Genomic DNA, 22,284 nt, shown 5'->3' with positions numbered 1-22,284 from the left:
TCTTCATCATGGCCCTTCCACCAGGTAGTTTCATTACGTTACACTGTGAAAACATTGGTACCTGAATTGACTTATATGCCTCTTCTCTCCCCGTCACTTTTCCTGTTTTGTGTTATGCTTATGAAGAGTGAAAGTAATTGTTTTAAATCACACAGTACATTGGGTGCATCGAGAGAAACACAGTATATAAACATAGTAAGTAAAATAATTCTTAAATTGCACATGCGAGACCAGTTCCTCTCAGAGGTGGAGAGAGGCCTGAGCCAATTCCATTTTTTGATGCTCCCAGTACAGTGAAAGATGAAGAAATGCCAAAACAGGGTTACAAAAACTGTGGTATATTTTAAATGTTTACATTTAACGAATTACCACTTTTTTAACACAACAAAATTTACAATGCAAGAATTTGTAATAAATGTTCCTTTTTTAGTCAGTGCTTTTAAAAACAAGTTCTTTCATAGTCCTTTTTCTGTGCAAATGCACCAGTTATTCTGGAAAAAAATAGTTTTCTGGCAATGTCACAGTTTCCATTATGCATAGCAAGGCCATTCAAACGATCTTGTCCCATAGTTGAATGGTGGTAATTCTCGACCTGTTTCAGCACATTGAAAGACTGTTCACCTGAAGCTACTGATGCAGGTAGGTGGAGAAAAATCCTCAATGCAACGGTGAGATTAGGAAAAAGACCAGCAAGTCCAAGTTGGTATATTTCTTGAAGCAATTTCTTTGGCTTACAATCCAGTTGATGAACGGCTTCTTCTTTCAATCCTGCCCGTTTATCCCTGTGTCTGTATGTATAACCTCATTCGGAGACAATGTCAAGTCTACATTTGAGGCCCTCTGTGAATGTGAGGGCCCCGGCCAAATGGCCCCCCTACCCCCCAGTAGGCGACAGCTGATCTCTGGAGCGGCAATTCTCTCTCAGGGCAGAGCGGCATTATATCCAGTTCCATATTTCTCTCCCCCTTCCGCTGATTTTCAAAAAACAGCGGCAACAAAGGCGTTGCCGGGGCCGCAATTTGGCAGGGAACACAGGCGTGAGGAGCTTCTTAACTCTTTGCAGCGTTTCCCCACTAACTAACCCGACTCCCTGAAGCTTTTTATCACCACCGGGGTGGGGTGGGGGGATAATATCCCAGGACCCATGGAAATTTCCCCAGGAGGAGTAAAAACGGTGCGTGTGTTTCCAGTAGTGACAGTGCTGGAGGGAATTCCTGCACTGGGAAGGAGGCGAGGAGATAAGAACCCCCCCGAAAAAACCCTCCCAAGGAATGATCAGTATTTCACGCAGAGCCGGCGTGGCGTAGTGGCGAGAGCGCTGGACTGGGAGCCGGGAGATCCGGGTTCTAGCCCCCACTGGGCCATGGGAGCTCACCGGGTGACTTTGGGCCAGTCACAGACTCTCAGCCCAACCCGCCTCACAGGGTTGTTGTTGTGGGGATAAAACGGAGAGGAGGAGGATCATGTAAGCCGCCTTGGGTTCCTTGCGAGAGGAAAAAAGGCGGGGTATAAATGCAATAAATAAATAAATAAATAAACAAACTCTCTGCCGGGCCTCCCTCACAGGATTGTTGTGAGAGGAAAAAAAGGGGGCGCCCCAGCCACCACCTGGATGGAAGGCAAGATTAGAAACTCAGTTCACACGGTGCCTCAACCCCCCTCTAAATTCCACACTGAATATTATCCACCCCCCACCCCCGGTTATTTCGGACATTTCCCACCCAGCCCAGGCTGGAATCGGAGCAGCCCGCTCTGGCCCGCCTCTCTATGGCTGCCGCCCTTTCCGGCCCGCCTCTCTACGGCTGCCGCCGTCACGTGACGGGAAGGCGCGCGGCCGGAACAGCGCGGCGCATGCGCGCGGCCGGCTGACGGGAGCCGGCTCGGGCCGCGGCGATGTCCCGCAAGCAGGCGGCGAAGGCGCGGCCGGGGAAGGCGGAGACGGAGCGGAGGCGGGACGAGCGGGCGGCGCGGAGGGCGCTGGCCCGCGAGAGGCGGAACCGGCCCCCGGCCGAGGGCGAGGGCGGCCTGGCCGGGCAGCTGCAGGCGCTCGGGCTGCGCCTCAGGGAGGTGCCGGGCGACGGGTGAGCCGAGCCCCGCCCTCCGCGAGGGAGCCCCGCCCCGCCCCGCCCGCGGGCCCGAGCCCCGCCCCACCCCTTCGTCACGGGCTCCGCCCACAGCCCCCCCCGCCGCTGTCACGCCTCCGGGCAGCCTGCCGCTCCGGGCGACGCGCGAGAATAGCAACAGTTTAAAACAATACAATGCTGCCTTAAAACATCGTGTTTCTAAAAATGCCCTAGCCACGTTTTTCATGCGTGGCGGAAGCTCGTGAAAGAGGGGGCGTGGCGGAGTTCCCTAGGGAGGGAGCTCCACAGAGTGGGGGCCGCCACAGGGAAGGCCCTCTCCCTCCCCTCACCAGCCCAGCTGTCCTGGCTGATGGGACGGCGAGAAGGCCATCCGAGGCTGATCTTGTTGAGCGGCCTGTCTGGTTTACTTTTACTTTTACTGTTATTGTATTGTATTTATTTATATCCCGCCTTTTTCCTTTTTATTGGGACTCAAGGCGGCTTTACAATGTTAAAGCAGTACAGTTAAGCCCTATAACTTTGTTGTTGTTCAGTCATTAAGTTGTGTCCGACTCTTCGTGACCCCGTGGACCATAGCATGCCAGGCCTTCCTGTTCTGCGCTCTCTCCTGGAGTGTGCTCAAGTTCATATTCATTGCATCGGTGATGCTATCCAGCCATCCCATCCTCTGCTGTCCCCTTCTCCTTTTGCCTTCGATCTTTCCCAGCATCAGGGTCTTTTCCAGGGAGTTTTCTCTTCGCTTTAGGTGGCCAAATTATTTGAGCTTCAGCTTCAGTATCTGTCCTTCCAATGAGCAGTCAGGGTTGATTTCCTTTAGGATGGACTGATTTGACCTCCTTGCAGCCCAGGGGACTCGCAAGAGTCTTCTCCAGCACCACAGTTCGAAAGCATCAATTCTTCGGCGCTCAGCCTTCCTTATAGTCCAGCTCTCTCAGCCATACGTTCCCACCGGGAAAACCATAGCTTTGATTATACGGACCTTTGTTGGCAAGGTGATGTCTCTGCTTCTTACTATGCTGTCTAGGTTTGCCATAGCTTTCCTCCCAAGGAGCAAGTGTCTTTTAATTTCATGGCTACAGTCACTGTCTGCTGTGATCTTGGAGCCCAAGAAAATAAGATCTGTCACTGCTTCCATTTCTTCCCCTTCTATATGCCAGGAAGTGATGGGGCCAAATGCCATGATCTTTTGTTTTTTGAATGTTGAGTTTCAAACCAGCTTTTGCACTCTCCACTTTCACCCTCAACAAGAGGCTCTTTAGATCCTCTTTGCTTTCCACCATCAGGGTGGTATCGTCTGCGTATCTGAGGTTGTTGATAATTCTCCCGGCAATCTTAATTCTGACCTGTGATTCATCCAACCTGGCATTTCTCATGATGTACTCTGCATATAAATTAAATAAGCAGGGCGACAATATGCAGCCTTGTCGTACTCCTTTCCCAATTTTGAACCAATTGTTCCATGTCCAGTTCTTCCTGTTGCTTCTTGACCCTCGTACAGTTTTCTCAGGAGACAGGTAAGGTGGTCTAGTACTCCCATCTCTTTAAGAATTTGCCAGAGTTTGTTGTGATCCACACAATCAAAGGCTTTAGCGTAGTCAATGAAGCAGAAATAGACATTTTTCTGGAATTCTCTTGCTTTCTCCATGATCCAGAGAATGTTGGCGATTTGATCACTAGTTCCTCTGCCTCTTTGAAACCCAGCTTGTACTTCCGGTAGTTCTCGGTTCACATGCTGCTGAAGCCTAGCTTGTAGGATTTTGAGCATCACCTTGCTGGCATGTGAAATGAGCGCAATTGTATGGTAGTTTGAACACTCTTTGGCGTTGCCCTTCTTTGGAACTGGAATGTAAACTGACCTTTTCCAGTCTTGTGGCCATTGTTGAGTGTTCCAAATTTGTTGGCATATTGAGTGCAGCACTTTAACAGCATCATTTTTTAGGATTTTAAATAGCTCAGCTGGAATACTGTCATATCCGCTAGCTATGTTGTTAGTAATGCTTCCTAAGGCCCACTTGACTTCACTCTCGAGGATGTCCGGCTCAAGTTCAGTGACTGCACTATCATGGCTATCAGGGACATTAAGAACTTTCCTGTATAGTTCTTCTGTGTATTCTTTCCACCTTTTCTTAATCTCATCTGCTTCTGTTAGGTCCCTGCCTTTTTTATCCTTTATCATGCCCGTCTTTGCACAAAACGTTCCCTTGAGACCTCCGATTTTCTTGAAGAGATCGCTAGTCTTTCCCATTCTGTTATTTTCCTCGATTTCTTTGCATTGTTCATTTAAGAAGGCCTTCTTGTCTCTCCTTGCTATTCTCTGGAACTCTGCATTCAGTTGGATATATCTTCCCCTTTCTCCCTTGCTTTTCGCTTCCCTTCTTTCCTCAGCTACTTGTAAAGCCTCATCAGACAGCCATTTTGCTTTCTGGCATTTCTTTTTCTTTGGGATGGATTGAGTTGCTGCCTCCTGAACTATGTTACGGACCTCCGTCCATAGTTCCTCAGGCACTCTGTCTATCAGATCTAATCCCTTAAATCTATTCCTCACCTCCGCTGTATATTCATAAGGGATATGATTGAGGTCATACCTGAATGGTTTAGTGGTTTTCCCTACATTCTTCAATTTAAGCCGAAATTTTGCAAGAAGCAGCTCATGATGTGAGCCACAGTCAGCTCCAGGTCTTGTTTTTACTGACTGTATGGAGCTTCTCCATCTTTGGCTGCAAAGGACATAATCAATCTGGTTTCGATATTGGCCATCTGGTGATGTCCATGTGTAGAGTCGTCTCTTGTGCTGTTGGAAAAGAGGGTTTGCTATGATCAGCATGTTCTCTTGGCAAAACGCTATTAGCCTTTGTCCTGCTTCATTTTGTACACCAAGGCCATGCTTGCCTGTTATCCCGGTGATTTCTTGACTTCCTACTTTAGCGTTCCAATCCCCTATGATGAAAAGGACATCTTGTTTTGGTGTTAGTTCTAGAAGGCGTTTTAGGTCTTCATAGAACCGATCAGCCTCAGCTTCTTCGGCCTCAGTGGTTGGGGCATAGACTTGAATTACTGTGATGTTGAATGGTTTGCCTTGGATTCATACTGAGATCATTCTATTGTTTTTGAGATTGTACTCCAGTACTGCTTTTCTCACCCTTTTGTTGACTATGAGTGCTACTCCATTTCTTCTGAGGGATTCTTGGCCACAGTAGTAGATATAATGGTCACCTGAATTAAATTCGCCCATGCTTGTCCATTTTAGTTCACTGATTCCCAAGATGTCGATGTTCAATCTTGCCATCTCATGTTTGACCACCTCCGGCTTACCTTGATTCATTGATCTTACATTCCAGGTTCCTAAACAATGTTCTTTAGAGCATCAGACTTTCTTTTCACCACCAGACACATCCACAGCTGAGTGTCCTTTTGGCTTTGGCCCAGCCGCTTCACTGTTTCTGGCGCTACTTGGAAATTCCCTCTGCTCTTCCCCAGTAGTATAGTGGACACCTTCCGACCTGAGGGGCTCATCTTCCGGCGTCTTCTCTTTTAGCCTTGTGATACGTTCCATGGGGTTTTCTTGGCAAGAATACTGGAGTGGGTTGCCATTTCCTTCTCCAGTGGACCACATTTTGTCAGAACTCTCTGCCATGACCTGTCCGTCTTGGGTGGCCCTGCACGGCATAGCTTATGGCTTCACTGAGTTATGCAAGCCCCTTCGCCACAACAAGGCAGTGATCCATGAAGGGGAAGCCCTATAATAAGTATGCAAAAGCTAGGGATTAAAAATATAATTAAATCATCAAAAGTTAGGAATTAAAAATATAATTAAATCAATAATATTAAAATTGCATAAAATGTCAATATTAAAAGATAAGAAATTTAACTGTAGTATCCATCCGTCATTCTCACAGGTCCAGACTAGCTATCCCCAGAGGCCTGCTGAAACAAAACGGCTTTTACATGCCTGGGAAAGCATATCGAGAAGGGTGCCACTCTTGCCTCCCTAGGAAAGGAGTTCCAGAGCCTTGGGGCAGCCTCTGAGAAGGCCCTGTCTCGCATTCCCACCAGACGTGCCTGTGATGGTGGCGGGACAGCAAGAAGGGCCTCCCCTGAAGATCTCAGGGCATGAGAGGCTCATAGGGGAGAATATGGTCTTTCAGATAACCTTGACCCGAGCTGACTACAACTCCCATCACCACTCCCAGCCAGCATGCCCTGCCCAGCCTCCTTGCAAGGGGCAGGGGAAAGAGGCAGAGGTGGCTGCAGCTGAGATATTCCTTCCACCCTCCAATCAAGCCTGGCTTGTTGGTTTTATGCTCCCCGTTTTTATTTATTTTATTCATTTTATTTTGATGAATAAATTTAATAATTTTTTTTAATAAATAAATTTAAATTGATGTTATCTGTATGCCGCCTTGAGATCTTAATGACAGAGGGTGGGATACAAATGTTTCCCACCCTCTGTCATTAAGATCTCAAGGCGGCGTACAGATAACATCAATTTAAACAGTATAAAACAATAAATCATTTAAACAGCTAAAAACCTATTCAACCATTAAGCAAGCTAATACCAATTAAAATCTAAAACAATAAAACAGTTAAAACGGTGCGCAACCTTAAGGAATGCATTTAGCCCTCAAACGCTTTGGTAAAAAGCCATGTTTTAACTTGGCACCAAAATGAAGCCAATTTACACGCCAGTTGGACCAATGTACACACCATTTTTAGTATCTCTCCTTTTAGGGTTGCCAGCTTTTTCTTCTGGTTCCTTATTCAAGGTTCCTCTTCCTTAAACAGGCTCTGGACAGGCAGAGGTCCAGCAGGTAAAGCTTTCTCTATCACGTCATCTCCACCCTAGTAGGGGGAAGAACACCTGCTGAATTTCTACCTGTTCTTCAGCTGTGCTAGAGGAGCAAGGCCATAGCTCGGTGGCAGAGCATCTGCTTTGCATGCAGGTCCAATCCCAGCTGGCATCTCCACTTAAATGTCAAGTAAGGAAGCAAAACTCTTTATTTCCCTCCTCCTTAGGCCTGTCCCTTTTCCCCATACTCCCTTTTCTTTTGGGGGCTTCTGCGTCTCTCCACGCAGATGCCGCCCTGCAGCTGGTTCTTCTAAGCTGTTACCTTGGGCTTCCCACTCCTGGGCTGAGCCCATCTGGGTGCCAAGTACTGAAGTATAGCTGTGGGACTTTTTTTCTTTTGCCTTCCCCAGCCACTGAGGCAAATATAACTTGCGTTAAGCTGCTGCCTTATGGGGAAGACTGCTGTGGGGTTATCTTCCTGTAGCATTTGTAAACCTGGATACTTACAGATACTTACAGGCATTAGTAATATGGCGGGGGGACCCAGCACCACCACCTCCCTCTGTAAACCAAGGCAGGGTGTATGGGTTTTCCGCAGGAGACAGATTTCTTCCCAGGGGGCAGGAGCTGAATCTTCAAAGGGAGATGTAGCAAAACATTTTGGCACAAAGGAAGGAAGGCACCAAAACAGGAATGAAAAGTGAGAAAGTACATTGCATTTTCAGTTACTCAGTCCAATGCATTTTAATTATATGCTTCCTCAGGGGCACAGTAAAACAGAACAACACTCTTATGTTGTCTATGTACTCTGCTTCTGTTGCAAAGTGATTCCTCTCACAGGGGTGGGCAAATTGTGGCTCTCTGGATGTTTTGGTCTACAACTCCCATCATCCTGAGCCAGTGTAACCAACAGTGAGAGATGATGGCAGTTGTATGCTAAAACATCTGTCGGGCCACACGTTTTCCATCCCTGCTCTATCACTTTGTAGCAGTAGCACATAGAAAACATGGTGCTTCTTTGTTCTACTGGGCCCCTGACAAAGACTGTAATCAAAATGGGTTTGGCTGGGTAAGCTAGTGCACCTTAGCGGTGCTGTCTCTAGCTGGCCTTGTGCTTTCCTCAAAGTGCTGTCCTTGGTGTTTTGGGATCCTTACCAAAAGAAAAAAAAGGAAATGAATTGGGTATGAGGAGGATAAATGTTTACAACTGTGGTGCCCATGACTTGGAGCATACATTTACTTAGGAGGGAAATAGTATTGATCGTACCAGACGGAAAACCATGTGTTCTTCTTTTTCAGCAGGAGAGGTCAAACCAGCTAATTTGTTGGGTTGTTGGTCAGTCCTGTCTTGTTAGTCAGTCATTGCTTGTGATGTTAATCCAATGTTTTTCCCCTGTATTGACAAATCTCCTTCAGACAAATTAAGCTGAGTATCTTTCCTTTCCCAGGAACTGCTTGTTCCGGGCTCTTGGGGACCAGCTCGAAGGGCACTCCCGGGACCACCTCAAACACCGCCAGGAAACAGTGGACTACATGATAAAACAACGGGAAGACTTTGAGCCTTTCGTAGAGGACGATGTCCCTTTTGAGAAGCATGGTGGGTGTGCTGTGGGAAGTGGGGAGGTTGCGTCTCCTACAACGTTATTGTATGTGGCGCTACCATTGAGGATGGCTCAGAAACTTCCAGCAGTCCCAAATATAGCTGCCAAGCTGATAACTGGGACTGGCCAATGGGAAAACAAATCTCACTGTGTCTGCAAAAGCTTCATTGGCTTTCGGTCCATTTCCAAGCTCAAATCAAGGTGTTGGTGCTTGTAAAGCCCTTTATGGCTTGGCATCAGGGTCTGTACACTGAGGTCACCTTCAAAATAAAGTGAGTGGCTATCCAGGGGTTAAGGAAGGTCTTGTTGGTTATGGAGCCCTACCTTTAGAATACCTGCCACCCCACAGGTGGCTTGCCTATTGTTTGTCTTTTTGGCGCCAGGCAAAGACCTTTTTATTTTCCCAGACCTTTTAAAATGTTCATTAGTATATTTTTATTCTGCTGTCCTGTGTTTATGCTTTTATTTTCTGCTGTTTCACTGTTGAATATTTTCACTATTTTGGTTTTATTGTTTTAATTGTTTTTATACTCTGTAAGCCACCCTGAGAGCAGCAGTATTGAAGGCCAGAGCCGAAATCTTCCAAATAGATGTGGAATGGGCTGCTCTCAGTCCAGCTGGCCAAAGAAGAGCCTTATTTGCATCCCTTTGTGCTTATGTGTGAAGGTGTCTGCTTATCTGCACTGTTTCGTGTGTCCCAGGGCAATATTTTAAAACTGACATGGGACTTTATACTGGGAAAACGTTATGTATGGTACAGTTTAATTGTATCAGAAGGGGTCTCCATATACACCCACACTTGCCCATGGTATCACTGCGGGAGAATCCGTGCTTTCCCCACACATGATTTTTTTTTAGAATTGGGAATCTAGGCTGGTGGATGGCAGTGCTGTGAACTGGTTTCTGGTTTTGCTCATATCACTTGGGGGCAAAGTTTGTAGGTGGCAGTCTGATGAAAAAGCTCCCTGTCCATCTTCAGGAACTGGGCTGGATCCTGAAATTGTTGGTTGCGTGTTGTTATTCCAAGTGATTTTTTCCCCTTTCTTGAGTTTCACTGTGTCTTGTCAATGGGCTAATTATTCCGCGCTGTCACCATTTTTAATAGCATTTTTAATAAATATTTATCCCACCCTTCCGCCAAAAAGGCTCAGAGTGGCTTAACAAGATAAGAAATAAGACAATTGCTTTATCTGTGTGGCATCTTTTCCTCTATTTCTTTTTTTCATTCCTCAGCATACATTTCCCTCTCACCTCATTTCTTCCAGTTGCCAATTTAACCCAGCCAGGGACTTTTGCTGGTAATGATGCTATTGTAGCTTTTGCAAGGAACAATCAAGTGAACGTTGTCATCCACCAGCTCAACGCTCCTCTGTGGCAGGTAAGCCTCAAAACCACCATGGAAAATTGCTTGCCATCTGAATAATAACATACTACTGCATCACTTGCACAGACCTTTCCTGCTGCTCCAGTATGGCTGCTAGTAAAAGAATATTCCAACTTCTGGGGAGCTCCTGAGCATCAGTAACCCTTGAATTGTAGATGATTCACAGAGTCAGGGGCAGTTGGCATGTAGGTCTGTGTAACACAAAGTAGAAGGCTGAAACCCTTAATGTCACCCAGACATGTGAGGCTGGGGAAAGCGGTTGGTGCTTGACTCTCCTGCCTCAGTTGAGGGATGCTTGTGGGAAAGATCAGTGTGCACAGCAGAAGTTTTTAGTTTTTGCTGGCCATTTCATTTATTTCATTTCTATACCTCTCAATAGTCTGTTCACAAGAATTACAATCCCCAAATACAACATAATAAAAACATAATATAAAATCTTTAACATACAAAATTGAAAAAGAATGAGGTCCTGTGCTTGTTCAGATGTAAATCGCAGGGCATTCAGTGGGATTTACTTCCAGTTAAGTGAGATTAAGGATTGGAGCCTGAGTTCCCTAAACTGCAGGACCCTTCCTCACTCAGCTCCCCCTGCTGCATGCACTGGGGGAAGGGAGAGAAAGAGTCCTGAGCTAGAGCTCGATGCCGGGGGGGGGGGGGGGGGCGGGGGGGGCGGTGTACTGAAAATGATTAATCCCATGAATCCTGGCAGGAAATGGAAAGTGTCTGGCTGAGTGAAAGCCCAGCTTAATTCTGAGAATGTCTCACACTCTTGAAAGCATCCAGATTTCTTTGATGAGCTTCCACTGGGCTTTAAAAACCTGACTGTTCAGGAGGGCATTTGGGGTGGGTTAGAGTTTTTTAGAGTAGTGTTGTTTTGTTCAGTTGATTATGTAAATTTGTTATTAGTATTGTACGCTGCCTAGAGTGGCCAGCCAGATGGGCGGCTAATAAATCTAATAAATGAATAAATAAATAAATAAAATAAAGCCTCGTGTGTGCGTCGCTCCTTCTCTCCCAGATCCGTGGAACAGACAAAAGCAATGCCCGAGAGCTGCACATCGCGTATCGGTACGGAGAGCACTATGACAGCGTCCGAAAGGTTAATGACAACTCAGAGGCTCCTGCCTGGCTACAGACAGAGGTTGGTTTTGTTAAGTTGTGACTTTTCTGGAGTGCTGGAAACACTCCACGGTTCTTCCTGGGGTGGGGTTCGCCCCGCTTGTTGGGTAGTTGATTTTTAGCTTTGCAAAATAGTACGGTTGAAAAGCAAAGTCTTGCATTTAACAGACTGCTTCCCTATTAAAACTTACCTGCCTGGGTCAAGCATAGGGTGGGAATCTAGAACTTAATTCTACAGAGGGGAAAGGCTAAGCTGGCTTAGAAAAATTCTTTGAAGGCAGGATACGAATTTCTTGATGAATAAATAAGGATGCGTTATTCATCTCCAGAATAAAATAAAGCTGTGCCGGATAGCGGGGTAGGAGGGACCCCTTGCTCAGTTGTAGGGCTCCCGCTTTGCATGCAAAAGGCCCCAGGTTCAATTCCTGGAGTCCTCAGTTAAAAAGGATCTCTTATAGCAGGTGCTGGGAAAAGTGCAAGCCCTTATGAAACAGTCATACTGCTAAGCACAGCGGAGCACATCACAAAATCTCCTTTGATTCCATGTGTGCTGTAGACAATATCTGAATGAGGGGCAGGGAGGGAGGAACTGGGCTCAGAAAGCAAAATGGAACATATGATGAAGAAAGCAAGCAAATGGTTCTCTTCAAGAGGCCTCTGTTCAAGAGCCCTGTCTAAAGGTTCAAGAGAACTCCAAAATAGGGAGTCCCGCCAGGCAAGCGAAAGTAACTGAAAATCTCCCTAAAGGGGTTGGGGGGACGGGGACTTAGAATCATAGAATAGTAGGGTTGGAAGGGACCTATAAGACCGTCATGTCCAACCCCCTGCTCAAGGCAGGAATCCAAGTCAGAGCATCCCTGGCAGATGGCTGTCCAGCCTCCTCTTGAATGCCTCCAGCATGGGAGAGCACCCCCCCCAGGTAATGGGTTCCATTGTCGCATTACTCTAACAGTCAGGAAGTGTTTCCTGATGTTCAGCCGGAATCTGGCTTCCCGTCACTTGAGCCCATTATTCCATGTCCTACATCTGGGATGATCAAGAAGAGGTCCTGGCCTTCCTCCCTGTGACAACCTTCCAAGGACTTGAAGAGCGCTATCCTATCTCCCCTCCGTCTTCTCTTCTCAAGGCTAAACAGGCCCAGTTCGTTCCGTCTCTCCTCACAGGGCTTCGTTTCAAGTCCCCTGATCATCTTCGTTGCCGCCCTCTGAACCCTCTCCAGCTCACCTGCATCCTTCTTCAAGTGCGGTGCCCAGAACTGGACACACTACTCCGGAGGAGGCCTTCACTCGGTTTCACACAGGACTACCACCTCCACCTCTGCATCTAGCCTGTTTCCTGGTGATTGTGCTGTCCAGTACAGACATCTGCCTCTGGAACGGTTGGGCATAATTTTGGGTTTGAAATCGCACAACGGCCCCTTCTGTTGCGCTCTCCTTCTCTCTCATGCACACCCACACGTCGCATGCCCAAAGTGCCTCTGAGCAACATGTGTGGCTTAAGCAACGATGTGTGGCTGTTTCCTTCCTCCTGGAGATGTGCTGATTTGGTGGACAAGGCACACATGATAGGCTGTGCTCATGTGGCCACCGGCCACTTGAGAGCCAGCGTGGTGTAGTGGTTCGAGTGGTGGACTGGGAGCCGGGAGATCCGGGTTCTAGTCCCCACTCAGCCGTGGAAGCACACTGGGTGACTATGGGCCCATCACAGACTCTCAGCCCAACCTACCTCATAGGTTTGTTGTGAGGATAAAACGGAGAGGAGGAGGATAATGTAAGCCAGGGGACTGGAAACAAAGCCCTATGAAGAGCGACTGAAAGAACTGGGCCTGTTTAGCCTTGAGAAGAGAAGACTGAGGGGAGATAGGATAGCGCTCTTCAAGTCCTTGCAAGGTTGTCACAGAGAGGAAGGCCAGGGCCTCTTCTCAATCATCCCAGAGTGCAGGACATGGAAGAATGGGCTCAAGTGACAGGAAGCCAGATTCCGGCTGAACATCAGGAAAAGCTTCCTGACTGTTAGAGCAATCCGACAATGGAACCCATGACCTAGGGAGGTGGTGGGCTCCCCCACACTGGAGGTATTCAAGGGGAGGCTGGACAGCCATCTATCAGGGATGGTCTGACTTGGATTCCTGCACTGAGCAGGGAGCTGGACTCGATGGCCTTGTAGGCCCCTTCCAACCCTACTATTCTATGATTCTGTGATTCCTTGCAAGAGGAAAAAAGGCGGGCTATAAATGCAATAATAAATAAATAAATTCACTCATGAACCTCAGTGACATAGGGTGACACCCTGGCAGTGCTTCCCACGCCGCTGGATGTGGGTGAAGTGAGAAGAGGCCTTATACCTGACCATTCTGAGTTAATTAGGCTAACTGCAGCATGTGTTTCTCTCATGCCGTAAATCTTAAGTTGCCAGTGGAAATCTGCAAACGTTCCATCCCAGTGCATTGTAAGGGCCGACCTAGGTGTGAACCAAGGTGGCAACTCTGCCCAGTTGTTCTTTCTTGTCCTGCAGCATTTAGACGTGGCACCACGTCGAGCTTTTCCCTGGCCCCAGGAGGAGGCATTCCTGGCTGCCACAGAGGGGGCTGGGGGTGAGGTGCTGGTTAGAGCACAGCACAAGGATGTCCCGTTAGGCATTTCTGTTCCTAAAGGTTACAGGGAGTGAAGGAGGAATGGCGTGCACGGATGCCGTTTTTGGCAGCATCCCCCTGCTCAGTGTTGCATCTTGCTGAGTTTACCTGCTTGCTTTTTGTGTCGCTCCAGATGCTGTGCAAAAATGAGTCCAATAAAAAAGAGAAAATCCACCTGGGGGAGGAGGAGGTGGAGAGCTCTGCTGAGGAGACACAAGATGAAATGGCGGACGCAGTCCAGAAAGTTCGGAATGCCACCGGCTGCCTGGTTAGCTTTTCTGATTCCTTGGTGTGGGACTTGCTTGTAGAGGTGACTCTTGGCCCGGCGGGTTATGATGAAGTGCTCATTCCGCCAAGCTGTCTCAGTGCACTCCCGCCGTCGCATATCTGTCAGTTACTGGGCCCATTCACACATGATGGTGGAAAAACTTGGGCTAATTAACCCAGGATTTGCTTGGTTGTGTGTGGTGTGCGAGCTGCTCCCACTTTGCATAATCAGCCTCCGATTGGCCCAATGGTAGGTTGTGTGACATACAGACGTGGAGACTTTGGGTTGTTTGTGGGTTAAACAACTCCAAGTTAACCTAAGAACTAATCATAAGTTAATTTTGGGTTATTCAACCCACAAACCACCCAAAATATCTGGGTTCACATGTCACACAGCAACCTATGATTGGGCTGATCGGAGGTTGATTATGTAAAACAGAAGCAGCTCCTGTGCAGCATGCAACCCATCAAATCATAGATGAATTAATCCATGATTTGCTGCCGTTATGTGTGAACCGGGCTATTCTCTCTGCCTTGAGTAACTTTGGGAGGATTCTCTTCAGGCCACATTGTTAATCTCCACATCAGAAAATCAAATGCCGTTAGACTTCTCTGAATACATCCATGCTATCCATAGAAGCTGATTGAACAGCCGTGATTCCCCCCCTCCCCCAGACCTTACAATTGAAATCTTGCCAGAGTGCTTTGTGAGGGGGGAAAAGCAAAGAACCTATGAGCCCTCTTGCAGCCTGACAGGCATCAAGTCCTTCAACCCACCCAAGGCTCTGATATTCCCTTTCCGGTTCTGTTGTCTCAGGAAAGGGTGCAAGGGTCTCTGGTTCAAATCTCGCCTCAGCTGCAAACCCACTCACTGCCCTTAGGCAAGTCACTCTTTCTCAGCCCTGCAATTTTTTTAAAAGTTTATCACATTTATTATACCTTTTGCTGAGACCCTTGGGCAGATCGCAATAATGGCTTACAATATAAGAGGGCTGGGCAGAAGGTGGATCAGGATTTACTGGTAGATCTCTGGCCGAACTACAGTAGCTCAGCAAGCTTGTCTGACTCCCAGTTACCTAACAACTAACCCCCCACCCCAGTGAGATTGCTGAAAAAACATTTTCGGGGGGGAAGCAGGAGTGGATTTTTGTGCGGAAGAACTTGTGAACTTGGTTCTAGTAGCAGCCACATTTCTGGGCTGAGCACATGCTCCTGAATTCTTAGTCCACCCGCCTGAGCTAATCCTTTGCACATGGCTCTGGTTGGTGGATCTCAAGGTTCTTGTTGAAAAAAACCCACCAAAGTAGGTCCTGCAAGCCTGAAGTCTGCCTACCCCTGATCTGTGAGACATTATACAAAAGGAACAAATAGGGAAGAATAGAAGAAAATCGGCAGCGTTCTGGTTGCAATACTTTTGTAGTGTTCATTAATGAAATTGTGCAATGACCAAGTGGAGGAGTGATCGCTGCAGGAGGCTGTTGTGGGAGGGGGAGCTGAATGGCCTCAGGCAGGTTGATGGACGGGACTTCACTGTTTTACCACCCCCCTGATGCGGCCAGGTGGAATGTGTGGCTTTGAACACTGGAATGCAGTAGCATGTGTTTGGCTTGTACCTTAGGGATGAATAATGCTGACCTACCTTCCAGGGGGTTGTAAAGATTTCTAAGAGCTCATGTGAAGCTCTTTGGCTCCGTGTGATGATTGTCACCTGCCCACACAGGTTTCCAAAATTGATCCAGCGTGTCTCGTTTTCTTTGCAGGATGCCAATTTAATTGTCCAGATCCTTGAAACTGAGGACTACAATATCGAGTCTGCAATATTTGCTGTTTTTCAAATGAATGAGGTGAAAAGGCTCCGTAAGTACTGGAACGCACTTTGCCTGCTGCTTTCGTTGAAGCCTGCACAGCACTATTGAGTATAGCAGCAAGCAAAGGAGCATCAGATTTGCTTGCTTTGCTTCTCATGTTCCTCTCCCCCCGCTTTTCAATTTTCAAGAGGAAGTGGCCTTTTTCCCCACACCTGCTGAATGAGTCCAGAGGGAAATCTCCAAAGCTCCAGGAGGTCACTGTTGTAAGGCCAGACACCTTTTTGTACTTGATTTTTATGTGCCAGATTTTGGGGTGGCGGCTGGGGGTCTGCTGAAGAATTTAGAGTTTTTTAATGGGGGAGTGAAGTAACGGAAAGGAGTAAGGAGTGAACGAGAGAGCAGGACTCCTTTTGCAGGCTGAAGTTTTTTTATTTCCTTAAAGCCTTTTTTATGCCACTCTTTAGCCAAAAAGCCCCCCAAGCAGCTTACAAAGACCGGAAACAAGACAGTTCTTGCCCATGGGCTTATAGTCTAAAAGACTTGACCTGCAAGGAAAAGGGATAGGGTGGGATGTCTAAATTCAGGGTGCGCAGACCAGTTTTTATCATTCTGGGCCTTCAGGGCTGCAACCCAATACACACCTGGGAGTAAGCCCTGTTTAACTCAGCGGGGCTCAGTTCTTAGTAGACATGCACAGGATTGCAGTGCAAATGGGCAATGAAAACCTAACTTGTTTACCACTGCCTTTTCATAATTTTAAGGATTTTGGTTGGGCTGCTGTGATTGCGGTATTGCTTTATTTTGTGGTGTCACTTCATTTTGTGATCTTGGTTTTATTGGGCTGAGTACATTTTTAGTGCTTTCAAGTTATTGCTGGCTACTGTTTGATTTTATTGTGATCGTATGTTTCTAGTTTTAACTTTAATGCCTTTTATATTATAAACATGTTTAACTTATATGTTACTGTAATTGGAAGCCACCTTGTAAGAAAGTTTTTTTTTTAAAGGTGGGATATACATTTACTCCTACTAAGAAAAATAGCCATTCGGTGCACCAAGCCTCCCAATCAGTCCTAGTGAGGGCAGAAATATGTGTTACAAGATGGATAAAGGCTTCCCACTTCCAAATGTACTTTGTTACTTCAGAGATGGGGGCATCTGCTGGAGAGATGTGGGTGACACGAGGGAGGTGCTTAACCCTTCTGCCTGCCAGTTTCCTCTCGCAAACAACCCACCCCACAAAGACCAAAAATAACAGGGGCAAAACTGCTTAGGAGAGGGCTTGAAGTGGAGAATTGGTGGATGGGAGAAGGGCCAAGCAGCCTTTCTGCCTGCTGGTTCTCCCCTGCAGTTCCCCTACTCCTGCATTAATGACGCAAGCCTCCGCCTCTTTTATGTTGCCTCCTGGCTCCCGTGTTTCCTTCTGGGTACTGTATGTGCCCAGGTGGCAAGGCCAAGAAACAGAATGCATTTTGTTTCTGAGGAATCCCCCTTCTTCTCACAGATGCCGAGGAAGCCCAGGAGGCTCAGGGGAACAGGCACAAACTGCATCCCAGGCCAGCCCTGTGGGAAGAGAATGGAAGTGGTGCCAGGATTTTTGGAAACCGGGACATAGAAAACAACAAGTCACAAGCAAGCCCAGTGGAAGGAAAGCAAGCCAGCAAAAAGCAGCCGGCCCCAAAGGTATTGAAAAGAGGGAGAGAGGGAGTTTGGAAGTCTTGGAGTTCCTGTGTTGGTACTTTGGGTTTGGGGAGAGAGTTCCATCTGTCTGGATGACTTCAGAGCAACCTTCCCCAACTTGGTGGTCTCCAGATGTGTAACATATCAGGAGGGCACCAGATAGGGGAAGGCTGCTTCAGAGCATGGCCTGAGCAGAAAGACTGAGTCTTTCTCTTTCCACTTGTTCCTCATCGCTTCTCATAGCATTGCCATCCAACTTCTTGTCCAGACAGATGCTCATTCACGTTTCTGCCCTCTGGTCATTCTTTTAATTCCTCCTCCAGCTCTGCCTCTTGTTCATCCAGAACTATTGGCTTGCCAAAAATCTGTCTTCTCCTCTCTTCCTGCTGCCCTTGCTCTGGTTCCCACAAATGATTGCAGCTCCAGTCCTCTGTCATTCCTTGGCTTTGCTATTGACTCTCCTCGCCATTGTTGTGTACTCTGCAGCTAGAATAATTCTCCAGCGTGTGCTCTTGTGTCATCACTGGATCTTCATTTCTTTCCCTTGACTTCCTTTCACCCTTTGCGCCCAGTTTACATCTTTTGTCAGGTTTCTCCTTCTCTGGTCCCAACTCTACCTCCCCAACTGGGGTCTTTCAATCTCAGGTCTTTCTGACTGTTTACAGAAGTACCTGCCAACAGGAGTTGGGTGCAGGGGTTCGAATCCTGCCTCTCCCGTCCTTTGCTCTTATATTGACACACATACCTCACTCTGAAATGAAAGCTGATGGTTGCCCCACCTTCTGTACTTTGGCTGTTCTTGTTTTCCCAAGTCCTAGTTGCACTATTTCCTCCTTTTGCTCCCTGAAAAAAACATTTTCCTCCAGAGAGGGTTTATTGTTTTTTTTTCAAAAATTCCAGCAGTTATCAGAACTCACTGGATGGAAATCAGGGAGTGATACTCGTTGAGTGGGGTTTTTTTAAATGTATAAATAGCGTGTACCCATTTAAAAAGTTTGTTCAGTACCATATGATAATATTTAAAATGTCTTCTTGGGGACAGGAATGCAGGGAGGTGGTGACTGACACAAGGGTCAGCCAACCAGCCCTGCTTTCAGAAGGAAGGAAAATTGCCTTATGGCAGCCTTACGATAAACACAGACTGACCAATCAGCGCGGTACAAATCCAATTTCTTTTCAAACGAAAAACAGAAGAAGTTGCCCCCGAGCCCAAACCTGGTCAAAGTCTGAATGCGCGTTGCAGATGTGGTATGCTTCCACGGTGAGCTCACTGCCAAATTCTCTGTACGTCCGGACGCAGTCCAAACACTTGCTGTCTAGAGAAGAAAACTGTCAAGGGGCTCCCACAATGTCTGCTTTTTAGAAGAGTCAAATTTGGATCCTGTGGGAGCCACAGAGGAGCATAGGGAGCTGCCTTACACAGAACCCTTGGCCCATCTCCCCCAGGACTGTCCACCCTGCCCAGCAGTAATGTTTCTCCAGAGTTTTGGGCAGGAGTTTTTCCTGCCCTATTTGGAGATGCCAGTGATCGAACTTGGGACCTTCTCCGCGCAAAGCAAGGGCTGTACCACTGAGCTAAGGCCTCTCCCTGTCTTTAGGGGCTGAGTGCTGTTTATTAAGGTGACAGCACAGCATATGCCTGTGGGAAGAGGGCGGTTCGTTGCTTGTCAACAATGGCGGTGCACCTGGGATCTAGACAGTGCTCCGCAACGCCATGGCTTTGCTTCACGAGGAAAGGCAGAGTTTTCCCCACACCGGTGTGTTACATTTGGGTGCGGGGGCAAAGGAGGCTCCCCAAGACAGAAGCTTTCCCTTGAGGGAAAGTGCCTGCATCCCATGAGGCAAAGTTTGGATTTGCTGCACGAAGCGCTGATTGTCTGCAAAGCCTCATGTGCCGGCTTCACACTGTGTGAGCGTGACCTTTGCTCTGCTGTCTAATCCAGCATTGCCAAGGGCCTTTCACATGTGCTGGGATGGGTGTCTTCCCAGCAGCTCCGCAGAGCAGAGCTCGTTGGCAGAGTGCCTGCTTGGCACATAGGCATTCCCAGGTCGGCATCTACAGTCCATACCTAATGGGCGAGGCTGGAAAGATCTCTCTGCCTGAGATCCTGGAGAGCCACTGCCAGTCGTGGAAGGTACTGGGCTGGATGGACCAGCTCTGACTCAGCTTCAAAAAATATTGATGTTCGACTTGATCGAATTCCTCATTCTCCCCCTGCCCCGTCCTTTCTCCACCTGTCGTTTGTTTTATCTCCACTAGTGATATTGGTGTGTACTGCAACCTGGGGGATGCGGGGAGTTGTACTTCAGTACATCTGGCATGCACCAGGTTGGGGAAGGCTGCTCTACTGCATCAGCTGGGCACACATGCCCTGGGTTTCTTCTCTGACTGTGAGCTGCTAACGCCCCCCATAATGCTGGGAGCTCCATCCCTTTCTTGCTTTCCCCACTGCTAAGGTCCTTGTCACTTCCTGCCTTGACTATGCAGTCTCCTGGCCACCAGCTGTCCTTCTGCTTCATTCCAACACCCACGTCCAGAACTCTGCTCCCAGAGGGATTCCTCTAGATCACCTTCCTTCTTTCCCTCTGCTGGCAGGTATCCAACAAGCAAAAGAAGGAGCAGCAACGGCTAGAGAAGAAGCGGAGGCAGGAGGACCGGCGCCGGCAGAAAGCCCTGGCCGGCAAGAGCAACAGCTCGGACAATAATAAGCACGAGATGGGCTCTGAGTTGCAGGTTACCCTGGTGAAGACCTTTGCGGCGCTGAACATCTGACTTAATTCCATTTGCCTTTTTTTTTTTTAATACACACACATGGGGGGAAGACGGAATTATGGGCACTTTAGTTTGCATGGCAAACCCGCCCTCTTCAGAGCAAATGCCTCCCTCCTGTCTGGCTTTGTAAGCAGGGGTGTCTGCTGGGCTGTTGAACTGATTGACCGTCGGCCATGTGCGTGAAAGCTGGCATGGGAAGGGTGAGCAGCCACAGCGCTGGAGTGCAAACAGCGGTAGGAGCCTGGCGGCAGAATCCCCTGGTGGCGCTGCAGGCCTTGTGCAGCTCACTTCCGGATCTTTCGTCACTGCCTCCAGTTTGTCTAATTTACTGCAGTGCCCCACAGCAGCGCTGAAGTTTCTTTACTCAGGACTGTGCCCGTGTCTTTTGCAAAGCAAATAGAAAAACTGTTCCTGAATCATATCCCAAAGTGAAACTTACCTGCCAAAGGTTGTAGTGAGCCTGTTGGGCTGCTGCTTTTCTTTTTTCTTAATTGCAGTTCTCTTATATTCTTCACAATGATCAACCTTTCCACCTCAGCTGATGCAACTGAAGCTGGCTCTTGAGTGAAGGGGAAGTCAAGTAGCAAATTCTCTATGAACAGGAAACTTACTTCCACACAACCAACCTATAGTCTGGGTTAGCAGGGGGTTAAATTCCACATCTGTATCCCCAGAAAGAATAGCGGGGAGGCCTGCCTCTCTCTAACTCCTCTGTGTGGTAGTTTGGGTTGTTCCTAACCTACCTGTAATGAGGAGTGGCAGAGAGGATTCAGTGATGCCGCCTTCAGCTTGGCACAGCTCTGGGCGGGCAGCTGCCAATCTTTATGGCTGCGTTTGGGAGGAAAGCCCAGATCTTGGGAAGGGCCCGCCCCTCTGAGATTTTGGTCCTGCCCCTCTTACTTGGTAAAGGTGTCTCCTGAAAAGGAGCTGGCTGGGGGTGGGTGAGACGGCTAGGCATGGAGTGCCAAGGAAGGCTTCCAAAGTCAGCTTCTAAAGTGTTGCCACTTAACCAAGGACAAAATGACCAAGCTTCCCTTGCACCGTGAGGTCAGTAGAATACCATACGAACAAGGCTGTCCAAAATGTACTTTTTTATTTTGAACATCTGCAGTTCCTTTTATTTTGGCACATTACAGGCCTTCATCCAAAGACACTAGGAACTTGAGCACTTCTTAATCTTCACATTAAATTTATAGACTCAATTATGTCAACAAAAGTCCTAGTTGCACTATTTCCTCCTTTTGCTCCCTGAAAAAAACATTTTCCTCCAGAGAGGGTTTATTGTTGTTGTTTTTTTCAAAAATTGCAGCAGTTATCAGAACTCACTGGATGGAAATCAGGGAGTGATACTCATTGAGTGTTTTCTTTTAAAATGTATAAATAGCGTGTACCCTAGAGTTGCCATACAGAGTGGATCTTATGTGCCTTTACTGGTTGGTTAGAAGGGAGAATTTTGGTAAGTGCAGCTTTTCTCCTAGTGCTGCAACAGTGAGAAAATGTAGCACCCGTCTGACGATGGTTTCGGAATAGGATTTTGTCACTACTATCTATTAGCCAAATGGTGGATTTACCTGATTCATGCTAAAAAAAATGCCATTCATAGAAAAAGAGGAAGGTTGGATTTGGCCTCTGGGGAGGTGGGAGCTTCATGCTCCCTGGTGGTGAAAACCGCTCGAGGAAGTGATGTCACCTGCCTTCAGGACTGGAACTGAGGCTGTGGCTGTGGCACGTGCCCTTTTTTGTGCCCTCAAGTTGACAGGCCAGCTTGGTTGGGGTTCCCCTGACTTTTTCACAACACCAAGAATCTGGCCTGCTGTTCAGCGACGCCACCAATCGTTTCTTTTGGTGTAATGTCAAACATAAGCAGTCACTGATAATCCTCAAAATTCTGATAAAAGGAGGCATAGCAGAGAGCCAAGTATAAGCCCGTTAGAGGCTATATAGATATAATTACGAATGGACTAAGAGAGAGAGAAACAGTTCTTTATCTTTGTGGGCGTCTCAATAAACATGTCCTCATTGAGGTTGTTGACCAGCTAAACCACTGAAGTCTTTACAGTGTTGTTTTTTCAGTGCTGTGTTGATCCCTAGGATGTACACAGTGGCCTCACATTCACAGCCTGAGAACAACAACTGTCCCTGGGGCTTTCC

The 22,284-nt window shown here is 47.6% G+C and overlaps 1 protein-coding gene across 1 annotated transcript; it reads left to right on the top strand.

Moving 5' to 3' along the window:
• The first annotated feature begins 1,834 nt into the window (after positions 1-1,834).
• On the top strand, positions 1,835-22,178 carry OTUD3 (OTU deubiquitinase 3). Its single transcript, XM_084822330.1, has 8 exons — positions 1,835-2,081; positions 8,319-8,467; positions 9,737-9,849; positions 10,874-10,996; positions 13,740-13,874; positions 15,634-15,730; positions 17,185-17,363; positions 19,957-22,178. The coding sequence occupies exons 1-8, from the start codon at positions 1,894-1,896 to the stop codon at positions 20,131-20,133; spliced, it is 1,161 nt and encodes a 386-aa protein (XP_084678456.1). The 5' UTR covers positions 1,835-1,893; the 3' UTR covers positions 20,134-22,178.
• The last annotated feature ends 106 nt before the right edge of the window (positions 22,179-22,284 follow it).

Source organism: Heloderma suspectum, chromosome 15 (assembly GCF_057233095.1).
Source record: "Heloderma suspectum isolate Gila_16-S chromosome 15, 16-S_ref, whole genome shotgun sequence".
NCBI classification, from domain to species: domain Eukaryota; kingdom Metazoa; phylum Chordata; class Lepidosauria; order Squamata; family Helodermatidae; genus Heloderma; species Heloderma suspectum.
The sequence above is the reverse complement of the archived record's forward strand: the minus strand, read 5'-3'. Positions and strand labels throughout refer to the sequence as shown.

Coding starts and splice junctions, on each gene's coding strand:
- OTUD3 (XM_084822330.1), top strand. CDS start 1,894: ATGTCCCGCAAGCAGGCGGCGAAGGCGCGGCCGGGGAAGGCGGAGACG. Junction 2,082..8,318: donor AGGGAGGTGCCGGGCGACGG/GTGAGCCGAGCC, acceptor TTCCTTTCCCAG/GAACTGCTTGTTCCGGGCTC. Junction 8,468..9,736: donor TGTCCCTTTTGAGAAGCATG/GTGGGTGTGCTG, acceptor CATTTCTTCCAG/TTGCCAATTTAACCCAGCCA.